Source organism: Acytostelium subglobosum (assembly GCF_000787575.1).
Source record: "Acytostelium subglobosum LB1 DNA, scaffold: scaffold14, whole genome shotgun sequence".
NCBI lineage: Eukaryota > Evosea > Eumycetozoa > Acytosteliales > Acytosteliaceae > Acytostelium > Acytostelium subglobosum.
The window spans coordinates 59,006-81,886 of NW_012236519.1; the positions used below are offsets into that span (position 1 = coordinate 59,006).

The window sequence follows — 22,881 nt, forward strand, 5'->3', positions numbered from 1 at the left end:
TTTAAATATCGGAGGTGATTGAACTTGATTATTCAATGGGTATTGATTGATTGATTGATTGATCGATTGAAACCAGATTAGGTTATCCGGAGTTTGCAAACATAGTCGATGGTATTGGATCACTCACTCCACTCAGTAGCTGATACCCATTGACAGTTTGTAGGCCGAATACCTATCTGAAGCTATCTCTAGCAAGAGGAACTTATACGTTGAGAGCTCTTTGATCAGGTCGTTCATCTTGTGAATGACGTCCGTTGTTTCTCTGCCACTCTCAATGTCTGGTGGAAGTGTAATAATAATGTTAGAATGAATGGAAGGATGGATGAATGAATGGATTGACTTACTATGCTTGTTCAGGTCACTGATGCGGGAGCACTGTAGACGCAATAGACGTCGACACTCGAGCAGGAGTTCTCTCTTGCCAATGAATAGTTTGTAAGGAATGCTACTTTTGTCTGGATTGAAAAGTAGATTGAAGCTGGATGTGGACACTGGCGTGTTCGAAGTTGAATACGAGGTTGAATGGTGATGGTGATGTGATGATGTCGTTGGTGTTGGTGTTGATGTTGGTGTTACCGGCTGTGATTGTGATAGTGAGGGTGATGGTTGTGAAATAGCTGAATTAATCGCTGGTGAAATGTTTGATGTTTGTGATTGTGATGGTGATGGTGATGGCGAAGGTGATGGTTTGGCCACTGTGGATGGAGGTAAGGATTTGGAAACAGGTGATGTGGAAGTTGTTGATGTTGAAGTGGTGGTAGTTGTTGAGGTTGTAGACGTGGAAGTGCTTGTTGTTGATGGCGCATTAGATGTGTTGGTCAATGGCACACTTGCCTTGGCTGGCACGGCAGGTGGCTTTGAGGCAACAACAGGTCCAGGCTTGATAGGCTGCTGTGTGCTTGAAGTTGTTGGACCATTGGTTGGAACAACTGGAGCTGGTGGCTTGGACGCTGTGACTGGTGGTCCTCCTGGTGTAGCAGCCAATTTGGATGCTGAGGCATGGGCTGGGGCAGCGGGCTTGGAGGCGACCACCTGCGAGCGTGTTGAAAGAGGTGGATTCTTTGAAATGCAACATGCACATGTGTATATCTTCTGACCTGCGGCGTTGATGATGAACTGAGGCGTGGAGGATGTCTTTGGTGGAGGGTTGGTTGTGTTGGTGGACGCTGGTTTGGTCATGGGTGCGCCGGGTGGTGGAGGCTTGGAGTTGGCTGCGTTGGGTGCAGCGGGTGCGCCACCAGTAGCTGGCTTGTATGATGCAGTGGACGTAGGAGCCATGGGTGCAAGCTTCTTGGCGACAGTGGCGTGGGGCGCTAATGGCTTAGGGGTGGTTGATACTGTTGGCGTCAATGGTGGTGCTATCGTCGACGACGGCGACACCTTTGGCGCAAGTTGTACAGAGGCTGTTGCCGCTGTTGATGCTGTGGCCGCTACCGATGATGATGATGTTGTGGCAGCAGGCTTGGATGATGTCTGTGTGGTAGTGGTTGTTGTTGTTGGCGTCTGTGATGGAGCTGGCTTTGAGCTAGGCTGGGCTGGCGCTGGCTTTGAGGCAGTTGTCATTGGGGGATGCTTGGCCATTGGTTTGGTTTGAGGTGGTGCAGCAGGCTGTTGTTGCTGCACAACTCTTGTCGCTTGAACTGGTGTGGTGGAGGATGATGTCGTGGTTGGTGCGATCTGCAGCTGTCTTTGTTGTGGCGTGATTTGTGTGCAAGATGATAAAGGTGTATGAGGGGGAGTTGCAAGAGGTGACTGTGCCGCCATTGGGCTAGGTGATGCAGTTGGTGTAGATTGTGACGATGATGACAATGTCATTGACGCCGCTGCCGCCGCTGCATTGGACACTGACTCCAACTTGAGTAACGAATGTTCAGACCTTGCCAAGGCGGGATTGTGCTTGGAGATGATGGAGCCAATGGAGAGATCGGATGAGCGCAACACATTGTCAAAGAGCTGCTCGATGTAGACACGATTGTTGATGTCGGGAATGTACTGACAGCTGCCAAAGATCGACGTGAAGTTGATGGCAATGAAGTCCTTCTCCTCAAACACTGAGGTCATTGTCTCGAAGAAACTCTTCTGCTTGGCCACGATCGACAGCGAGCCATTGTTGAGGAAGTCTGTCGAGAAGAGCAGCAAGTCATGGCAAGCCGATGGGTCAACCACCGTTGGGAACTTGGTGTTGGGGTTGGGCGTCATCGCGTCGATCTTGGCCTCGAGCCACTGCTGTAGCTTGATCACGTCGGTCGATGGCAGGACTGAATCGACCAGTATCTCCACAGGGTTGTGCGTCGATGGTGACATCATCGACTGCACCTGAATGACTGGCTGTTGTGCCGAGCCCGTCTGCAGGTGATGATGATGATTGTGTTGATGATGATGTTGTTGCTGCTGTTGCTGCTGAGTCGTCTGTGATGATTGAGTCTGAGTCTGGGCTTGTTGAGCGTCATCGTCAGCCTGAGCGGGGTCGGCAGTGAACTCCCAAACCTCTTGGCCAATGTCCATCTCTGTTCGCAGGTCCTCCTCATTGACCCAGAAGCCTTTAGTTTTGTTCATGTTGAACATGACCACCTTGTACTTGGTGCCACCATTGTTGTCCAGCTTGATCTCGACGGGTAGCATGTTGTTGGACGATGGCTTTGGTGTGGATGAGTCGCCAGTCTCTAGCACACGCACCTCAAACCATTTGCCTGGCGTAAAGTGTTCCGAATGCTGATAGAAGAAGAACAAAGCCGATGCCACTGGGTACTTGACACTAGACATACTGTTCTCAAACTGCAACTTCTTGCTAGCCTTCATCGAGTTCTTTGGCTGCTTTGTCAGTGCCGTCGTTATCCTGTTGAATCTGAATGACTGATTGATGTGCGGCGAAGCGAGTGTTAATCATTGATTGATTGATTGGATGGTCTGTCGTCACTATCATCGCTCAACACTTACTCGTTTGGATGATGTAGACTTGGGCTTCTTGCGAAGACGGAGGTCGTCATCGGACATGGCCAGACGCTTGTTTGGGGAGACGCTGGAAGAGGATGAGGACAGTCTCATGGACATCTCGTCGCCAGGCGCTTGTTGGATGATTGTTTGATTGGGCAGCGTGATGCGTGAGCGTGTCTCATCTTGACCAAGACCAAACAGTGGAGCCAAGAGTGTGAGTCGCACGTCGTAGTAGAAGTTCTTTATCTGGGTTGGCGACTTGGTGCCACACATCAATGTGGAGATGATGTACCACTCGCGACCATACGCACAGAACAACTCGCGGAAGAATAGCTTCTCCTCGTCGTACCATATCGTGGCTTGGAAGTGCTTGTGTACATGTGGGTCCATCGTGAATCGCTTGGATCGCTTGGCATTGGTGTTGGCTGCGACCGTGTTCATCATTAATGTCTGTTGTGCTGCGCCCTGTAGCGAGTTGTACGGCAGCGGGATGGACATGGGCAACTCCAGCGATCTGGGTGCCGATGTGATCGTGCTCTGTCCATCTGGATGATTGCCTTTGTGATCGCCGCCTGTTACTGCCACTTTGCTTGTGGCCGCAGAGATGATTGAGTGCATGGCGATCGAAGGGTTGTCTGGGCCAATGGACAAACTGCGCGGCGCTGATGTCATGCCATGTGAGTGTGTCTCCTTCTTGATCAGCATACTGTTGAATATGCTATTGACATGTCGCTCGGTGCGCGTGTTCCCGCCATTCTCCTCTGACTTGATGTGATTGTTGGCCAGTGAGGGCGATACGGGCGACATGATTGGCGATAGCGGCGAGAGAGGCGAGAGCGGACACAATGGTGACAGCGGCGACAGGTCCATCACGCCCGGCGATATTGGCGATGCCAATGGCACGGGGAAGGACATGGGCGAGAAGGGCGCCATGAATGACAGCGACACCACGTGATCTAACTGAGCCATGCTGGCCGATGGCTGCGGCTGCAGCTTGGGCGCAACAGAATAGGGCTCGAGGAAGGGGTGGTTGTCGGGGTGGTCGTTGATGATGTGTACAAAGTTCGAGTGTCTGTTGGTGTCCAAGTGGTGCTGCTGCATCTGCTGCAGCTGCATGACCTGCTGTTGCTGTATCAGCTGGCGCCTCTGCAGCTTCCTGTTGCGGGCCTTGCGGCGCTCCTCATCGTCCCTCTTCTTGCTTCGCGAGCGACTCTTTGGGACGGTCTTGTTGTGGCCGCTTCGAGGCTTATTGTTGTTCGCGTCCTGCTGTTGTTGTGGCTGCTGCTTGATCTTGTAAAAGTCGTCAGACAGTTCATCGACATCGTCGTCGGACATGGCTGTGGTAGTGGTGGTGCTTGTGGCCGCCACGGCAGTCCCCAGCTCATCACTGCTGTCGCCACTGCTGTCGTCATCTGTGATATTGATGTCGCCGCCATTGCCATCTGCGTGTCTGTGTCGGCGCTTGTGAGCCGATGACGACGATGAAGAAGACGAATGTGGCATGATGATCATCTCGTCGGAGGAGGTCTGTGAGTCTGAGTCGCCAGAGGCAATGTCCATGTGATGAAATGCCATTGCTGGCCTGCCCAGCAGGATACCGCCACTGCCACCACCATTCGTGTTGCAATCGGACATCATGTGTTCATGCAATGACTTTGTGAGTATGCTGTTGATCTTGATCAGTCCACTGCCAGTGAGTGATGGTCCACCAATCTTTAGCATGTTTCCAAGTTCATGGTCGTGGCTTTGTGTCGCGCCACTTGATTGAGTGTCCACCATGCTCTGTTGCTGCTTCTTCTTCTTTGAAGGTGAGTCTGATGACGACTTGCCCTTCTTATTCTTGCCATTACCAATGATGCCACTGCTATTGACTTGTTGGTCGCCCTCGTCCAACTCTGTCATCTTATCGCTGTTTCCATTGGAGCTGCTACTATGATGGGGGCGATGTTAGTTGAGTTGGAGTGAATGGATGATGAATGAATATGACCCATACCTCTTGATAGTGATTGGAGCCTGAGTCACAATCTGATCGTCTCGATCATCATCGTCGGCAAGATCCATGTCATCGGTAGTGTGACTACTTGATGATGCTGCTGCCGCCGCCGCTGTGGTCTTGAGTGAGACGGCACGAGCTCGCGCGGAACTGCTCCTGCGGGCTGATAATGACTTTTTGGGAGGTGAGCCAATGATGCCACTTGTTGCGCTGGTCATCTTTAGGCGCTCGTGCTCATCATTGTCACTGTCGTTGATGATATCAATCTCCTCATCCTCCTCATCGACCTTTTGAATCTGCTGTTGCTGCTGTTGCTGCTGCTGTTGTTTCTTTTTGGACAATGGGCTCTGTTGTTGATGTTGCTGTTGTTGCTGTTGTTGTTGCTGCCCCGGTTGTTCCGGTTGACTCTGAGTGCGTCTCCGGCTGGAGCTACTGCGTCGACCAAGCTCAACCGAAGACACCATCATCGAAAGGGGTGTTATATGGTGCTACGGTTAGCCTTGTGTCTGTACCTGCTTCTTGAACTAATTTAGATCTATTGATTGTGTCTGCGACTGATGTTATGTGATTGATTGATTGAGCTATGTTTGATGTTATGTGATGTGATGTGATTGAATGAATGAATGAATGAATGATGTTGAGAAGCAAGTTGTTGGATGATGTTATTATTAATGTTGATGTAATAATAATGATATGTATGTATTAATTAATTAATAAATAGACTCTTGATGTTAGTTGTAGAGGTGTGTATGTGATTGATTGGTTGATGTTAGGTGTGTGCTTGTATGTTTAGCATTGGTTGAGGTAAAGTAAGGGTAGGGTCACTTGCACACTCAACTCAACTTGGTGGATGGATGGACGGAAGGATGTATTGGTGCGCGCACTTTAGAGTGAGAGTTCCAAGCAGTGCTTGTGTTTAATTTTGAATCAGAGTCGAAATCTTCGTTCGTATTGCATCACTTTATTTGATTTGATTTATAATCGATTTTTTGTTTTGTAATTTTGACGAGTGGGGGGATTGATGGTGTGTCAGCTGAGTTCAAGGGGGGTCATTCGTGATCATACACCCCACCTCTCACACCATCACATTCGTTCGGTTCATCAATTTTATTTATTTAATTTTGAATTATTAAAGTAAATCGTTCAATTTGACTAAGTGTCTTTGTTAATACCAAACTTGGCACAGCATCAACCAATCAAGAATCAGGAACTATTCCACACTCACTCACTCAATCAATCAATCAATTCATTATTGGAATCATAGTTTATTGGTCACCTGTATATCGATCACCTGCCTGTGCAATCTCCCACAACTTTGATTCATAATTCTTGACCTCTACTCTCTTTTGAATGCGCTCTTGTCTGTGCCTGGTCCTCAACTCGGAGAGACGTATCAGTGTGTCGGTGATGGCTTGGTTCACCTTGACACTGAGGTCAAAGCCTTGTCTACGCTGTACAAACTGACTTGGATACTTGGACGCCAGCCACAGATACATGTCCAGGATGGAGTAGGCATCCTCCAAATACTGGAGATAGCGCTGTAGCTCCAATGGGTTCTCATTGTCCTCGCAAAATGGCATGTTGACGCCGTGGTCGACTTGTTGGTCGGCGGCAAACTTGTTGGCATATCTTATGAACAACTTCTCGATCAATGGCTGCGTGTCCTGTGATGTCTTGATCCTCATGGGTGCCAGGACAAAGTTATACTTGTCCTTGATGGGCATGTGAATGTGATCGATCAACATGGCGATGTTGACCTTCTCGTCGCACATCTCCATGAAGTAGTGTTTGTCCAGGTTGGTGAACTGGATGAATGTTTTGAGCAGATCGGAGAACAGCCTGTTCTTGGACAGCTTGGCGAACGCCTCCAGCTGCTCGTCTTGCGGGAAGATTGCGGCACGCTCAGTCACATTGTTTGGCATGCCCAACAGGATCTGGATGCGACGATTGAGCTTGCGGTTGACCGACGTGACCAAGCCCGTGCTGTGGCCCGAGCTGAAACGGCCGGCACGTCCGGCGATCTGCTTGACTTCTGAGTGAGCCAGCTCGCGTATCTTGATGCCGTCAAACTTCTCCAACGACGAGAAGATCACGCGGGCAATGTTGAGATTGAGACCCATGCCCACGGCGTCTGATGCCACCAAGATGTCGTAGCCAGAGTCGGCAGTGTTGAACAGCTTCGCCTGGTTGGCACGAGTGTCGGGTGGCAGCGCGCCATAGACTACGGCGCACTTGAGGCCTCTGCGCTCGACCGCTGCCTTGATGTCGAGGATCTCGCGGCGACTGAAAGCAATGATGCAGTCACCCTTCTTGGCGTTCGTGCGCCAGTTGACCGACTTCTCCTCCAGCTTTAGTGGCGCCAGTCGCTCGTAGTACTTGACCTCGAATGAGTCGCCAGTGAGCTCGCACAGACTCTGAACGAGCTTGACCGATGTGTTGTCGCCGCACAAGTGTAGCTCGCGGGCGGGGATTCCAAGGATGGCACGTGTCCACGCCCATCCACGCTGCAGGTCGCCAATCATTTGGAACTCATCAATGACGGCACAGTCGATGATGGCATTGGTGGAGACCATCTCAATTGTACAGGCAATGTGATTGGAGTCCTGTACCTCGATGCGCTGTTGTCCAGTGAGCAGGTTGCATTTGACGCCATCATTGTTCAAACGTCCATAGACCTCGTTGGCCAGCAGACGGAGGGGGCCGCAGTACACACCGCTCTCTGCCTCCTTGAGCGCCTTGAGTGCGTTGTACGTCTTGCCACTGTTGGTGGGGCCGACGTGCAGCACGAACCTGCGCTTCAAGCGTCTGGCATGCGTAAACCAGTTGTGTGGATGTTTGAGATCGGCCAACTCCTTCAATGATCCAGTCAATGTAATGACATCATCACTTGCTGATTTTCTATTCTTCTTTGCCTTGATCTCTGCTCTAATCTTTTCTTCAATAAACTCCATCAACGTATCGATCAATTCGAACTTGGTGTCTGTTGTAAACGAATGGATGGAGGATTGGCGGATGAGTCAGTCAATCACATCAATCACATCAATCACATCAATGAATCAATCAACTTACTTTTGTTAATCTGTAGCTCGCGTAGTTCTTTGGGATTGCCGATGGCCAACTCATGCTCGAATGCACGAATGTACTTGTCAAGTCCCTCCTCATCGAGGCTGTACCTCTCCATGAAGTTATTTCTGCTGGCCACATGAAACAGAGCATCATAAGCGCTATCGTATGTTATATGATTGGCGTAATGCTTTGGGTCTAAATCAATCAATCAATCATTCATTGAAAGTGGCTCGTTGGTTAGCGTGTCGTGTCGTGTCATGGCTTGGTCGTCGCAGTTATGAACATACCAAACTCTCTCAGCTCGAACTGGGTATCGCGAGGGTATTTGCCGATGCTGGTGTTGGGCAGACATACTTGGCCATTGGGCAGGAATAGCTCGTGGGAGTATGATGGCGCAGTGACTTGTCGACTACCCAACAATGATATCTTTTTGTCCTTTGTCTCTTCGATCTTCTCTTTGAGCAACTTTGATTGTTGAAGTGCTGCGATGAATGTCTTTACAGATGTATCCGGTCCATATGGTGCATCGACCTTATACAGTAATCCATTATACTTTATAATAAACTTTGTATCTGTCGATGATGTCGATGATGTCGATGATGTCGATGATGATGTAGTTGTTGATTCATCAAGTCTTGAACGATTGCCCAATAATGCATCCAATGCTTTCTTGCTGTCAATGCCATTGTTGTTGTTGTTGTTGTTGCCAATGATTGATGATGATGATGATGATGACGCCTTGTTATTATTTGTAATGTTACTTGTTTGATTGATTGTACAATAATAATGTTTGATTGATCTTGTTCCAAAATGAAGTGACAATGATGATGATGTTGACGATGAAGTACCTATACACCATCCTCTTGTCAATGATGTTAAGTAACCACCACTACCAATAGTAGATGATGATATATATCTATACATATTACTACCTGTGTATCTGTCTATCTACAATGACAACTAAACTTCCCAATAAATTACAACAACACTCATGACTCGTCTTGTTCATTCATAAATTGCAAAACACGTGATTGTTTGTCAGTTGGGTCCAAAAAAACGAACGAATGTTCAAGGATCATTGGTAACCAATTTGTATTAACATTATTAATTGATTGATTGATTGGACCGATAATCTAAAAGTAGACATTTATAGATTGTGTCTTTATTTGTATACAATTACCAAAATGATCAATGTGGACCACATTAATTCAAAGATAATTGATTGAGTCTAAAAAAAGAGATATAAGATAGGATTGTGCACTGTGTTGTGTTAGTGATGGACTATTCGTACCATCTCGGCACTTGATTTAGTCGAGTCTGAAGAAAGAAAACGATCCCATCAAATCACACCCCCATTTTTGTGTGATGAATGAAACAGCCGACTTTGAGAATGAATGAATGGAGGTCCAAACTGGACCACATACAGGACAGAATCCACAAAAGGGCGTTGGACCAACGTCATTCATTCAATCAATCAATCAATCAAACCAAACCAAATATAATAATACTTATTATACAAATACATTATCTGTAAAACAATGTCAGTCAAATCAAAGATGATGATGGTCTACTTGAAGAAGAAGTTCAAGTCCCTGTGCTGCTGCTGCTGCTAAATGGTAAAGTAGTTCAAACGCTCTCTGCTGTACAGACGAAAGAGACATAACCTAACCATCCATTCAACCATCCATCCATCTTTGAGTAGTAACCATCCCAATGAATGAATGAATGGCGTTCCAATTAATGACCTGTGAGTGACCAAGTGCTGGATCATCCAAAGGTTAAAGATAGAATAAAGATTGGCTCTGCCATTCTCTCTGGTTATCTAGCATATGTGTATTTACAGAATATGTGTGTGGAGGGTAGGATGGAATGGGAGAAGATGGAGGAGGGGCATCGGCACTCCACTCGCTACACTATCTTCAATCAATCCATACAACCCTACCGATCGATCCGGCGGGTAATCAATGTTTGTCCAATGTTGACCCTATAGATGTTGTTGTCGTTGTTGACTTTACATCAATGTTATCAATATCATCGTTCATATCTATTCCAAACAGCTCATCATCAAGTATCTCTTCACCTTTCTTATTCTTATTCCGCACTATATTCGTTCGTTCATATAGTTTGTGTCGTTAGTTAGTATCGATCATCTTTCTATCCATCCACTCATTCATGATGATATCATACGTTCATGATATTGATTCATTGATGCTAGTTCCTCTTCACCCTGTTTCAACAATGACTCTATCGTCTCTATATCCTTAGGATTGATTACTTTGTTATCACTATTATTGGGTCAGTATCCATATTCATCAAACTAACAACCAATCAATATAGACACATACTTAAACTTCTGTCTTGTATAGAATGTCATCATCTCTCTGTTTGAGAACTTTGGACACTCTAGACATGACCTCATACACCTTCTATAAAGACTCAACACCAATCTTCTATTCTCCTTTATAATTCTTGATGACATTATTATTATTATATGAATATGTATATTTATGAGTATAATGTATGTTTGTATGGTATGTATGTATGTATTTATGATTGATAGGATGACAGTGCGATGGGTCATCAATCAAACTTACCCGAAACCCAATCTTTCGTCTTTTGCTGAAGTGCCAACACCTTTGTTTGACCGATTGTCTGCCGTCTATCCAAACAGTGTGGGTGTTTGTGTCGACTAAACGAACCAAAGTGACATGAACACTTTGATTGACCCGCATTCAATTCCATTCATTCATTCTTTCTTCTTTCCTTTGGACTACGTCATACATATAATATACATATATAACATACAAATACACTTTACAAAGTATGTTAAGCACAAGGAAAGAGGCAAAGGAATACATCAAACATATATTATCACAACATTTTTATGTATGTAATGTGGATGGATAGATTGATGGATGGATTGATGGATCGGAATGGAGTTATACACAGACTGACAAACAACTAACTAACTAACAAATAAACAATAGAACAATGAATTGTACTTCTTGGTTTTCTGGAAAGATGAGGATCGTTCCAAGTCAACATGGGAGAAAGCATCAGATGTACTCACTCAGGAGTTGATCGATGAGTACTGTCTAGAACTGTCCAGCAATTTTAGACAACAACTATCATTATTGATATTGGAGGAATTCCCATTTGCTCCAAATCAATCTGTATACTCTTCAAAGATCATGGCAAGCCTGGGCAAGAACAACAACATCAACAATTCATCATCATTACCATCACCTCGTAATCAATTGGTCAACTCTGCAGACTCCTCATCTTCTCTTCATCAATCGAGTGGCCACAACACCAACATTGTCCCTGTCTCTGACGATAACAGTGGCTCATCATCATCTGGTGACAATGATAGCGATAGCGACAGTGACAATGATAGTGATAGCGACTCAGATTCATCCTCCTCCTCCGATAATGATGACCCAATGAATACAAGTACCAACCCAAGTACTAGTACAACTACAGGTACATCCACAAAGAGCACGAGCACAAGTGGAAGTAGTGGCACGAGCATAAAGGATTTAAAGAAACAAGAAAAGAAGGATAATAAGAAGATAAAGGCAAGAGCAAGCAGACCAGATGCCAATGGTGATAGTGGATCAGCATCATTGATATCATTACCAAAGAAGCGTGGCAGACCACCCAAGCATTTCAACACCAATCTTATATCGCCAGACACAATCCACGACTAGAATTCTGGATTCAGTAAAGGTGACAAAGTGGATCGCATCGTTGGTTGTTCATATCTTGGACAACTTTGTTTCTACGTAAAATGGTAAGTTCACAATATCCAAACTTCAAGTCCATTCATTCTAATTCCTTCAATCAATCAATCGAATAATCCAGGAAAGGAAAGAACACTCATTCTTATGTTACCAACATTGAACTGAGAAAGAATGATCCACAGAAGTTGTTGGACTTTTATCAAAATAGAATCAAGGTAAGTGGCAGTCCTCTGTCCCCTTGATCAATGATACATCTTGGTTAACACCGAATCAATCAACCAATCCAGTTCAAGAAATGAATCGATCATTCACCGATGAACTTGTAAATAAATGAACGACCCTTCACATTCGTGGACATCATCATGATCTCAATATCAACAACATGATACATCATACTCTAGATTCAATTGTGAGACTCCAGTCAATGACAAAGCACACAATGCATCCATCTTAATTGTGGATGTTCAATTCAATCTACAACAACACACTAAGTGGAGTGTTGTCGACGACGAATCTCAAGCAAACCAACAAACAGATATCTGGGGTGAAGCGATCCCTTGCAGGTTGTGTGTTTGTTTTGTGTTTGGTCAAGATGTGGAAGAGTGGCGATGATCCTAAAGAGGGTCTGAGTTTCAGTCAATCACATTAAACTCATGTTATAGCATCATCCTATTCCTCATTCATTCAACCTGTATCAGTCATTCATTCTATTATATTAATTAATATACATTAGCACTTATTATTAACATATATAGATGTTTGTTATTTATTGAATTGACAACAAAAGGACGCGACAATCTTAAGACTTATATATAGTATAGCAGAGGAAGAAGAAGAAGAAGAGGAGAGAGATAGAGATGCTGTATTACCACAGCTGGATACGTGATAGGCTACTGCGGCTTTGGGCACTGCTCAGAGCCATGCCTATCTATGTGTTCTATCGATACTTGTGGAACAGCAACAAGAAACTATTGTTAAAGACTGTCACTGCGCATTATATCATACCTATTATACTAGAGGTAATGAATGATATGATGATGATGATCTATACATCATTATTGAATGATGGGATACTTACACATACTCTCTCAATCACTAGATACTGCCATGGTATACATCAAAGAGAAAGATTGGCAACTACCTGAGGTCATTGCGAGTGGATATCACACATAGGATGTCGACCAACAGCGAATATGGACACTCCATCGTGGTCAAGTACGTACTACTTACCATATACTATGCCATTCTTGACAATATCAACAGTCATCTCATCAAGCTTGTAGTATGTATCTCATCTCATCTGATTCATTCATTCAATCAATCACTGACTGATCAATCCACATCATAACAGGCAACAGAGAATCAGTTATTCATTCGAAGAATGGTTATGGAGAAGCTATTATACTCTGAGATTGGAGCATTTGACTTCCTGAGGAAGAAGAATAACATTGGACCATTGGAGTTAGAGTTCAAGATATCATCTTCGATCAATACGACCATCTCATTCTTCACGTACACACTGCCCGAGTTCTTTGCAGCAATGTACGCACTGCTGGTCGAGGGCTCCGATCTGTTTAGCCGTCGCAAGAAGATCGACCCACTCATCATCCTCCATCCGATACTGATCGCCATCTACCAGAAGGTCAGTCAGCGACTGCGACAGCACTTGGTCGAGAACAACGAGATCAAGTTCCGCGACACCTATCAGGTGGCCATGAGCAAGATGGTCACCAACACGCTCGAGGGCCTGTCCGACATCCAGGTCAACAATCTGCAAGAGACACAACTGTCGCTCTTTGACAACCTCATCGACAAGGAGCTGGAGCATGCCCAGTCCTTCTCATCGTTGGTCAGTAAAGTATGGCGATCCATCCACAACCGCTCAGTCTTTGAGTTTGCCACCGAGGTATGGGTGGCTCACAAAGTCATGTTGCGACAGCGTATCAACAACGAAGAGTACAGGACAATGTTGTTGGAGATCAATCGAGTACTGTATGTATATGTATATCTTTGAACGAGCCAGGTCCATCACTCATTCACTCACTCACTCATACTCAATCAATCAATCAAAGTCGTCTGGCAAAGAAGGTACTTCACTCACTGAGTAGCTTCAAGCATATATACAAACACCAGAAGAAGGTTAAGGAGCTGTTGGATATTCCAACCTTTATCGAGGAGGATGGAAACCTTAAAAGGTATGTGTCATTGCCCATGATCGTTGTCGTCCATGGACTGTCCACTAACAATCCAATCCATTCCACTCCATTCCACTTCCACCTCCATCATCCACAGTGTATATAGATTCGAGGAACTAACGATACGTAATGTAAAATACTCCTATGAGAACAAGTTCTCCCTGCTGCCTCCACTCCCTGTTCTCGACCTACAGGGTGAGATGTCTGTAAGTACATTCGAATCAATCAATGATACATGCCTCATGCTCATTCTAACAATCAATCAATCAAATATAGATACTTCCAGGCAAGAAATATGCTTTGGTTGGACAGAACAGAGCAGGCAAGTCAACGCTCAATCACATACTTTGTAAAATCTTCTCGCCAAAGGAAGGCGAATTGCTCATGAATGGCATACCCTACAGGGAGATCTCAAGGTCATCCATCAGACGTCTGATATCCTACGTATCACAACGTCCCTTTATCTTCCATGGTACAGTCCGCGACAACATCCGTGTTGGCAATCCCAACGCTACAGAGGAGCAGAGTAAGTAACATCGCCACGTCCACGTCCATGTCCGATCTACTCACTCAAACACACAATCACTTAGTCATTGAGGCAGCGTCAGCAGCAGGAGTGTTTGCATTTGCCTCTGACAATAACATGAAGCACTCATTGGACTATAGCAATGACAACTTGGACGAGATGAAGCCATTTGGTACACCACTGGGATCATCGTCGTCTTCGATCAATCTGAGAAAGAGTACCACTACCACTACTTGTATCGATCATACTGTGTGCGAGACGATACTACAACAGAGTCAACAACAGTCGATGCTCAAGCGATCCAAGGGCTACACTGATGGACTGGACTCGGACACGTCCAAGAGCTCGAGGATGGACGGCAGCGACGACAAGAGCAACATTGAGGCCTGTCTAAAGGGCGAGGACCTTGAGTCCAACAAGCTGGTGCAGAGAGTGTGGTCCGTCATCAACTTGGCTTCGATGGACAATGACAACGACTCGGACAATGAGGTCGAGCAGGAGCCACCCCCCATCGTGCCCGAGTCACACGACCATCAGAACAACCCTGTGCTGGACCAGGTCGTCGAGCTCGGTGGCAAGAACATCAGTGGCGGCTTTGCGCAGTCGATCGCGCTCGCCAGAATCTTTGTGAGGACTGAGGCCAAGATTGTTATCCTCGACGAGGCCATGTCTCAGATGGACGCGTTCAAGAAGCGCGAGGTGATCTTCCCAAAGCTATTCCAGTTTGCAGAGAACAACAACATCACTCTGATCATTGTCTCTCATGACATTGTTTCATTGCAGAGTTTTGTCGATCACATCTTTGTATTGGATCATGGTAGGATTGTACATCAAGGCTCACATCAGCAACTCATACAAGATAAGGCGCCACATTACCTCAAACTACTAGGTATCAAGATCTCAAGTCCTGATCAAGAATAACACAATCAGGTGTTCCCCCTTTGACAGTAACACACTTGAGTGCAACGAATAAACATGACGACCCTTCACCAGCTGAGCCGTCGTCGTGATTGATGATCCCTAGGAATGTGTGATTGCATTCCTTTAACCAATACCCTCCACCAGGCCTAAGCCCAAAACCGAATGAATGCATTCACTTTCCTAATTTGGAGTTTGGCGTTAATCAAAACCCACTCGCTTGGCAATGCAAGAAAAGTGATTCCCCTCAATTTCATATCTAACCCTTCATTCATCCCTTCAAACTGTGGATGACCAATAGGATAAGAATAATCAACAGAACTGATCAGCCGATCAAACATAAGTGTTACTGTACTCTAATAAAACAAAGATATAAAACTTATATATATATATTCAAGAATGTATTTAAATAGATCAATTATAATTATCTCCACATTATTTGTATTATTATTATTATTATCATGGCAACCAAATAATGTTGTTCTGGCTATTGATTCAACAGATAATTCAACAACATCTACTACTACAACTCCAACAACAACAACAACAACATCAACATCAACAACATCAACAACATCAACTTCATCATCTACAACATCAAATACCACATCAACTACTACTACAGATACTCCAACGACTTCAACAGATAATTCCACAACAACAACAACTACTACTACTACTACAACTCCAACAACATCAATAGATAATTCAACTACATTATCAACTACATCAACAACTTCGTCAAACATAACAACATCTACAAATTCAACAACATCTACAACATCGACAACAACATCCACAACATCCACAACAAGATCCTGTTGTTCAATTAATTATTTGACAAATGATTGTTTAAATGCACCTATTCCGAATGGTGCATGTACAACCAAAACAGAGTATACCTCAGTAGTATACCCAGGTACAATTATATGTAAATACTGCACTCCTTTCGCATTTCAAACAACATATTCAGCATTCACAAGTGGAACACCATCGCCCTATTCCTCATCCTACACCTACACCTCATATTACACCTCATATTACACCACCTATTTCACAACCTCCAACTCAAATAATCAAGATGATAATAACGAGAAAGTCGATCCAGTAACTTATATAGTTCCAATAATTGTTGGTTGTGTAATATTTATAATAGCAATGATTGTAAGGTCGTTTAGGAAGGATGCCAAACAAAAAAAGAAAGAGGCGGCTGCAGCTGTAGAGTTGCGTGCTCGTCAACAACAACAACAAAGACCAAACAGACCTCCAACAAGATTGAATGAGGTTGTCATCAATATTAATCCAGGTCCAGATAGGGCTCCATCAGTTAATAATAATAATAATAACAATAATAATAATAACAATAATAATAATAATAATAATAATAATAATAATAATAATAATAATAATAATAATAATAATAATAATAATATAGGACCTAGAGTAAACCTGGCAAAAAAGAATGATTATGTAGTTGTCCCAATCGACAATGAATAGGAATAAACCGTTCATAATATATATATATATTTATAATTATTACTAAATCGGGACAATGTCAAATATCATATCGACATGAAATCAGATGAGTTCCTATTTTGGTTTGACACGGTTTCCGGATCATAAAAAAATAAACTGACATTCGCAAACCTAGGGTACCTAATTTCCCTCATCTTAGATTTGACCAGTGATTAGACTCATGAATAAATACGACTCGCCAGTCTGGTCCATCATCAATGATATCATACCTACTATCTTATCTATTACTAATACTTATACAAATAATAATATAATTACAAAGTATTAATATATAATGAAAATATATAACTTTATTTTAATTATATCAATAATAATATTATATTTAAATAATATAGTAGCAGCAGAGTCTGCTACAAATTGTTGTACAAGAATTGAAAATAGAGGAGATTGTGTTAACTATTATGGAAGTCAATATGATTGTGTAGTACCTTATGGTAGTTCATCAACCTACATTGACACTGAGATATGTCAATTGTGTAGTCCAAAAAGTCCACCTAAATCAAAAATGGAAGAAGCTGATGAAGAACGTACTAAAAGGAGGACAATTCTACTTGTTATTATGATACCAGTTGCAGTATTGGTATTAATGGGAGCTGCTATTTATAAAGTATCAAGAGCCAACAGACGCAAAAATGCCGAAGAAGCACTTAGAGAAGAAAAACTAAGAAGGATTCGTATGGTTGCCGAGAGAGAAAGAGAATTGCATCCAATTCAACCTTATCCAGTTCATCATCCAACTCCTCCTGCTCCGGTCCCAGTTCAACCTCATCCTGCTGCAGTTGCCGCACCTCAAGCTCCAGTCTCAGCACCAATCATACCAGGTCCAAGAGTCAACTTAGCCAAGCCCGATCACAATGGTTTGGATGTATCAATTGATAACGTTTAATTATAACATCGAGTCTGTCATTGAAATAAATGGAAGGCAATCAAAGACAATCAGATAATCAAAAAAATTCTAAAGTCAAAAATTAGTGTGTTTTTGAGGACTTGGTGAACATCAAACTTACTTTTGTCGACAATCATACATACATTCATACTTATAATTACAACATGTCAGCTTTGAAGCAAACAGTGTTGCTGCAGCTGTGTCTGCTAATATTAATAGCAGCTGTTACATCAACAACCACAACAACAACAGCAGCAAGTGAGACTCTATTGTTTTGGTCAGAGAATGATGATGAACTAGAGTTTAAAACATTACCAACAACAACAACAACAACGAATACCAACTCTATTCTGATCAAATCATCGACAAACCCAACAACTATATATATGTCACATACATTGGTCTTTGACAACATTGATCAATACACCAACAATGTTCAAATCTATGACGATGACATCACAGAGATCAACGTACATTACAACCAACACATTGCCACTGCCACTGATACTGCCATTGCCGCCAGCACCAACCCAACAAGAGCACAGTTGAACCGTTACTACCCACAGCTGAGCACCGAGTCTCCTCAACTCTCAATAACTGTGGACTACAAAGACACGTCGAGCAAGATACACATGGAGCACTACTCCACCGTCAAGCAGATGTCGCTGAACGACAGCGCTCTCGTCTGTCGCACGATCGAGGCACTGATCGGTCATCCTCTGTTGCCACTCTCACGTCAGTCACCAATCGCCAGTCTTGTGTTTATGGGCTTGGTGCCACGCGAACTAAGCCTGCCACTGTTTGATCAGACGAGCGACCCGTCGATCATCAAGACACCAGGTGCCAAACAGAGGTTCCTCCAGCAGCACATCGACTTTGCGCCCACTGGATGGATGTCTGCACTGTCGAGCACTCGCCAGCCTCAGCAGGACAACAGGTCACCAATCACACCCATCATCCTGGCCTCATCCTCAGCCGCCGTTCAATCGATTGGCAAGAGCATCAAGCTCAGACGACAGGATAATAGCGGACGATTGCAAATGGTCTTCAACGAGGTCATCTCGATCGGCTCACAAAGTGTCAAGTTGACGTACAACCCTCAACCTCTGGTCACATCATCGATTAGTCTGCTTCAAGGCGAGAGCAGCCAGGACATCAAACTGGGGTCCGATGGCAGTGCTACTGCGGCAGTCGCCAACGTGGCGCCAAAGCAGGCTGTCCCAAGCTGGACGGCCAAGGTCAACCTGAGAGAGGCACGCAAGCAGGGCTTCCACAGAGAGCTGTTCACTCAGTTGTCGATCCACCCAACATTGGACACCAAGGTGTCAAGCGCACACTGCTTCCTCACTATTCTGGACAACTTTGATCAGGGCGCATTCGTGGACCAATACGAGGTCAGCGAGATTCAACGCTTCGGCGGACCCAACGTCCATCTCTATCAACTGATCGACCTCGAGAAGCCATCCTACAATTCCACACAGAACTACGTGGCCACATCAGTCAGCTTCACGCCACAGGCTGGTCACGTTGAGGTCAACGTGTCATTGCCATTCCATCTGCGCTACCAGAACCCAAACACATCAAACTATCGTGTGTCCGTGGTATCACCACCAATAGTCTATATTAAGTGCCAGTCGGATGAGTGGCAGCGTCTTGACTTGGCAACATATGTCGAGTCGCTACGCATCGAGGTGCCCGTTGGCCAGCTGTCATTACAAAAATTCATCAGTGATGCCACCCTGTTTGTGACCGGTGTAGGCTCGCTAGTGGTGGTCATTGCCATCATTATCATGTCTAGCAAGAGTGCATCATCGACATCCAAGAAGCACAAGTAACCAACATCCCTCTCGACCAATAATAAACCTTATAACAACAACAACAACAAACATAAAGAATACATGCTCGAGCTATCTCCTGACGATGTGATGCCAACACGGCATCATCATCAGGTGGCCATTACGTACAGTTTATCGGCTTGTACATAGACAATGTTGTTGGAGGAGATCAAGTGCGCGGCTGTCAGTGGAGGTGCGCCAATGGTTGGGTCGCCCAACACTTCTCCTTTGGAGGGATATCGACGGACATGTTTCATCTGGTCCTGACTGGTGTCTTCATACTTGTATCGCACCATAGTGTTGTTTGATGCTAGACTAAGCACCTCCTTGACGTCATAGTTGCTGTGTATTCCAATGATTGGCGCTGAATGTGACAACATCGAGTTGACGCATTGTGATATATACATGTTCCAAACCTTGAACACTCCTTCTTGTGTTCCAATCTGATTGGATTGATTGATGGAATACCAATGTTAGTGCGTGCTCCTTTCGACTCCAGTTTGTTTACACATACCATGAGCACTGGATCATTGTTGGGAGATCTAAACTTGACTTGTTGGATGGGTCCACTCTCGGTGAATGTTCGGAAAAAGTAGTTGGCTCGGGTGTCCCAGAGCCTGGCACGCTTGTCTACACCTCCACACACGATCAATGGTTGGTAGGGTAGTGTGTCTATTGAGAGTTGTGCAGCGCCGGCATCCAACGTACTAACACAGACGCCTTTCTCCACATCCCATATCCTGATGGTATTCTCCTGTGATGATGATGTCACCAGGTTTTGGAAACTCCACTTGACCCTCTCGATTGCGCTGCCAGGTGTATATAATGTCTTGATTGGCGCGGTGTACTCCTCCTGTTGACCACCATCAACACTCCACAAACTGATGTATCCACTTCCCGTCATACCATTGACTGCGCCACCTGCACCTGCCATGAACCTCCTATTGTTCACCAATGTAGTAGTGCAATCCAGTAGACTTGTTGTGGTCTGTATCTGTTGTTGTGATTGCAGTGGTGGCCTTGTGACAAATGTGTTGTTGCATACTTCTGTGCCAAGATCATATGACCTAATGAATGCTCCATCTCTGTAGCCAACCATTAGGTATTGGTGTTGTTGATCTGTTGTGCTGTCTAGACATGATATGATGCCAGCGGATGAATGAGTGGGTTGTCCAAACAGTCGGACTGGTTCGTTGTTGATGAGTGATAGGTTTGAAGACTGTTGTTTGGTCAATGTCGTGGGCACTGTCTCGTACTCCATGCCCTGTGACGCGTAGTATCCCTTGTTGCCTGAACCAGATCCACCGCCACTGCCACTATAGTCTGACATTGTGACTGATCGATTGAGTGGAGGCTGTGCCATCTGCTGTGGTTGCTGAATGAATGATGAGTTGGGCGTCACATTCGCGGGAGGAGTAAAAGATGATGAATTCGATTGTTGTGAAGATGATGGTGATGCTGATGACAGTGATGGCTTGATGTTCAGTGTTGGCGGCATCATAAATATAGAGGACGCTGCGCTGTTTTGCTCAATCTGATCAATCAATACCAAGATCTCTTTGAATGATGGTCGTTGCTCTGGTTTGGGATGCCAACACCTTGAGATCAACTGTTGCCATTGTGATGGTATCTGATTGAGTGGTGGTCTATAATCGTACATGTTGGCCAAGAATGCCATCCTGAGCGGCTCCATACCGCAGTAAGGGTCCTTCAATGTGATCAACTCCCAGAGCAAGATGGCAAACGAGTAGATATCCACCTTCTCGGTGTACTTCTCGCCACGGAAACTCTCGGGTGCCATCCAGGCCATCGAACCCATGGCCGCAGTCATCTCGTTGTGGCCAGACTTCATCTCCTTTGACAGGCCAAAGTCATTGATCTTGGCCACTGAATAGTCACCGTTGAGCAACACATTGGACGAGGTGAGGTCGCGATGTATGATTGGCTCATCAAAGTTGGTGTGTAGATAGCACATTCCATCGGCAATGTCGCGTGCGATTGCCAGTTGCAGGTTGGGTGTGATGAGGTAGGCACGTTCGTCCAGGAACTTGCGCAGCGACCCGCCGGCCATGTACTCCATGACTATGTAGCGGTTGCTGGGGTCGGTCGAGCAGGCGCCAATGAACATGACACAGGTTGGATGGCAGAGTCTGCTGATGATGGACAACTCCTTGGTGAACAGGTCAGAGTCAGAGCGGTCCCTGAAGCGGGATATCGTGATCTTCTTGAGTGCCACACTCTTGCCGCGCCAGGTTGCCTTGTACACCTTGCCAAAGAATCCTTTGCCAATCTCACGCTCGACGACCAGTTCGCTGAATGGTATTTCGTGGTCCCTCAGTGTGGACTTTAAGCGAACAAGATTGTGATAGTGATTGCCATTGCCACTGACATTGACATTGTTGTTGTTGTTGTCTTTTGTGATGTCATCTCCCATATCCTCATTGCTAATCAACATTGTGTCTGAACGATCTAGTTCAAAGTCGTCGGCGACAGGCTGTGTTGGTGCAATCTCATCAGAGTTGGCATCATCATCATCAAGCACTTGTGTTTGTAGTAGTTGTTGTTGATGATCATGATCATTTTGTGATAAAGTTGATGCAGTTGATGCAGTATCGTCAATATCCAAACCATCATCATCACTCAACTCCTCAGATATCTTTCCACGTAGTTGTTGTTGTTGAACCTTTAACAGACTTGGATTATTAACATAACCTCCACCATTACGATCCATCTTTCTACTTTAATCTACTTTATTTGTAATATATATAACATATACATATATATATAATAAGTAAATGAATGAATGACCATTCAATCAATGAAACAAACAATCTTGAGGCTTTAACTAAGATGGTTTGGAAGTTCGAATGAAAGGGAAAGGAAGAGATTGAAAAGATTTGTTTTGAATTTATTTTTGATTTTTTGATGATGTTTGGATGGAGGATGCGAGACACTAAGTGGCTGCAGGGTTGTCTTCATTCAGGCTTTGTGTTAAAACGACTCTACTCTGTCTCCTTTACTATCATCTATAGCTTAGGCCACCTGCATCAACATCTCCCTCTAAAGTATATATCAATCATCCATCTCAATCCCATCGCCATCGATCAATGCGACAAGAATGAAAGAATGAATGAATGAATGAAACAGCATCGCGATCAAACATAGATACAGGATACATGATAAAGAAGAGAGATCGAATGAATGGATGAATGAATGGGATGACAACACCAAGGATGAACCAATATCTAA

General features: G+C 44.6%; 9 protein-coding genes across 9 annotated transcripts; 5 read left to right on the forward strand and 4 right to left on the reverse strand.

Moving 5' to 3' along the window:
• Nucleotides 1-132: 132 nt before the first annotated feature.
• Nucleotides 133-5,394, reverse strand: SAMD00019534_070300 (hypothetical protein; the record flags this gene model as incomplete). The annotated part of the gene is made up of 4 exons (XM_012897437.1): nucleotides 133-278; nucleotides 345-2,853; nucleotides 2,938-4,864; nucleotides 4,928-5,394. 4 exons carry the CDS (start codon nucleotides 5,392-5,394, stop codon nucleotides 133-135), a joined length of 5,049 nt encoding a protein of 1,682 aa, XP_012752891.1.
• Nucleotides 5,395-6,192: 798 nt separating this feature from the next.
• Nucleotides 6,193-8,852, reverse strand: SAMD00019534_070310 (hypothetical protein; the record flags this gene model as incomplete). The annotated part of the gene is made up of 4 exons (XM_012897438.1): nucleotides 6,193-7,907; nucleotides 7,997-8,188; nucleotides 8,281-8,753; nucleotides 8,842-8,852. The coding sequence occupies 4 exons, from the start codon at nucleotides 8,850-8,852 to the stop codon at nucleotides 6,193-6,195; spliced, it is 2,391 nt and encodes a 796-aa protein (XP_012752892.1).
• Nucleotides 8,853-10,169: 1,317 nt separating this feature from the next.
• Nucleotides 10,170-10,472, reverse strand: SAMD00019534_070320 (hypothetical protein; the record flags this gene model as incomplete). The annotated part of the gene is made up of 2 exons (XM_012897439.1): nucleotides 10,170-10,278; nucleotides 10,339-10,472. Coding segments are annotated over 2 exons (243 nt in total), but the record flags the coding sequence as incomplete, so codon positions are not given.
• A 344-nt stretch (nucleotides 10,473-10,816) lies between these two features.
• Nucleotides 10,817-11,703, forward strand: SAMD00019534_070330 (hypothetical protein; the record flags this gene model as incomplete). Its single annotated transcript, XM_012897440.1, has 2 exons — nucleotides 10,817-10,879; nucleotides 10,981-11,703. 2 exons carry the CDS (start codon nucleotides 10,817-10,819, stop codon nucleotides 11,701-11,703), a joined length of 786 nt encoding a protein of 261 aa, XP_012752894.1.
• A 953-nt stretch (nucleotides 11,704-12,656) lies between these two features.
• SAMD00019534_070340 (hypothetical protein) lies at nucleotides 12,657-15,378 on the forward strand (the record flags this gene model as incomplete). The annotated part of the gene is made up of 7 exons (XM_012897441.1): nucleotides 12,657-12,755; nucleotides 12,836-13,018; nucleotides 13,088-13,728; nucleotides 13,809-13,931; nucleotides 14,029-14,137; nucleotides 14,208-14,457; nucleotides 14,522-15,378. The coding sequence occupies 7 exons, from the start codon at nucleotides 12,657-12,659 to the stop codon at nucleotides 15,376-15,378; spliced, it is 2,262 nt and encodes a 753-aa protein (XP_012752895.1).
• Nucleotides 15,379-15,774: 396 nt separating this feature from the next.
• SAMD00019534_070350 (hypothetical protein) lies at nucleotides 15,775-16,542 on the forward strand (the record flags this gene model as incomplete). Its single annotated transcript, XM_012897442.1, has 1 exon — nucleotides 15,775-16,542. A coding segment is annotated over one exon (768 nt), but the record flags the coding sequence as incomplete, so codon positions are not given.
• A 159-nt stretch (nucleotides 16,543-16,701) lies between these two features.
• Nucleotides 16,702-16,866, forward strand: SAMD00019534_070360 (hypothetical protein; the record flags this gene model as incomplete). Its single annotated transcript, XM_012897443.1, has 1 exon — nucleotides 16,702-16,866. A coding segment is annotated over one exon (165 nt), but the record flags the coding sequence as incomplete, so codon positions are not given.
• A 1,317-nt stretch (nucleotides 16,867-18,183) lies between these two features.
• SAMD00019534_070370 (hypothetical protein) lies at nucleotides 18,184-19,632 on the forward strand (the record flags this gene model as incomplete). Its single annotated transcript, XM_012897444.1, has 1 exon — nucleotides 18,184-19,632. One exon carries the CDS (start codon nucleotides 18,184-18,186, stop codon nucleotides 19,630-19,632), a length of 1,449 nt encoding a protein of 482 aa, XP_012752898.1.
• Nucleotides 19,633-19,742: 110 nt separating this feature from the next.
• Nucleotides 19,743-22,363, reverse strand: SAMD00019534_070380 (hypothetical protein; the record flags this gene model as incomplete). The annotated part of the gene is made up of 2 exons (XM_012897445.1): nucleotides 19,743-20,075; nucleotides 20,147-22,363. The coding sequence occupies 2 exons, from the start codon at nucleotides 22,361-22,363 to the stop codon at nucleotides 19,743-19,745; spliced, it is 2,550 nt and encodes an 849-aa protein (XP_012752899.1).
• Nucleotides 22,364-22,881: the final 518 nt, after the last annotated feature.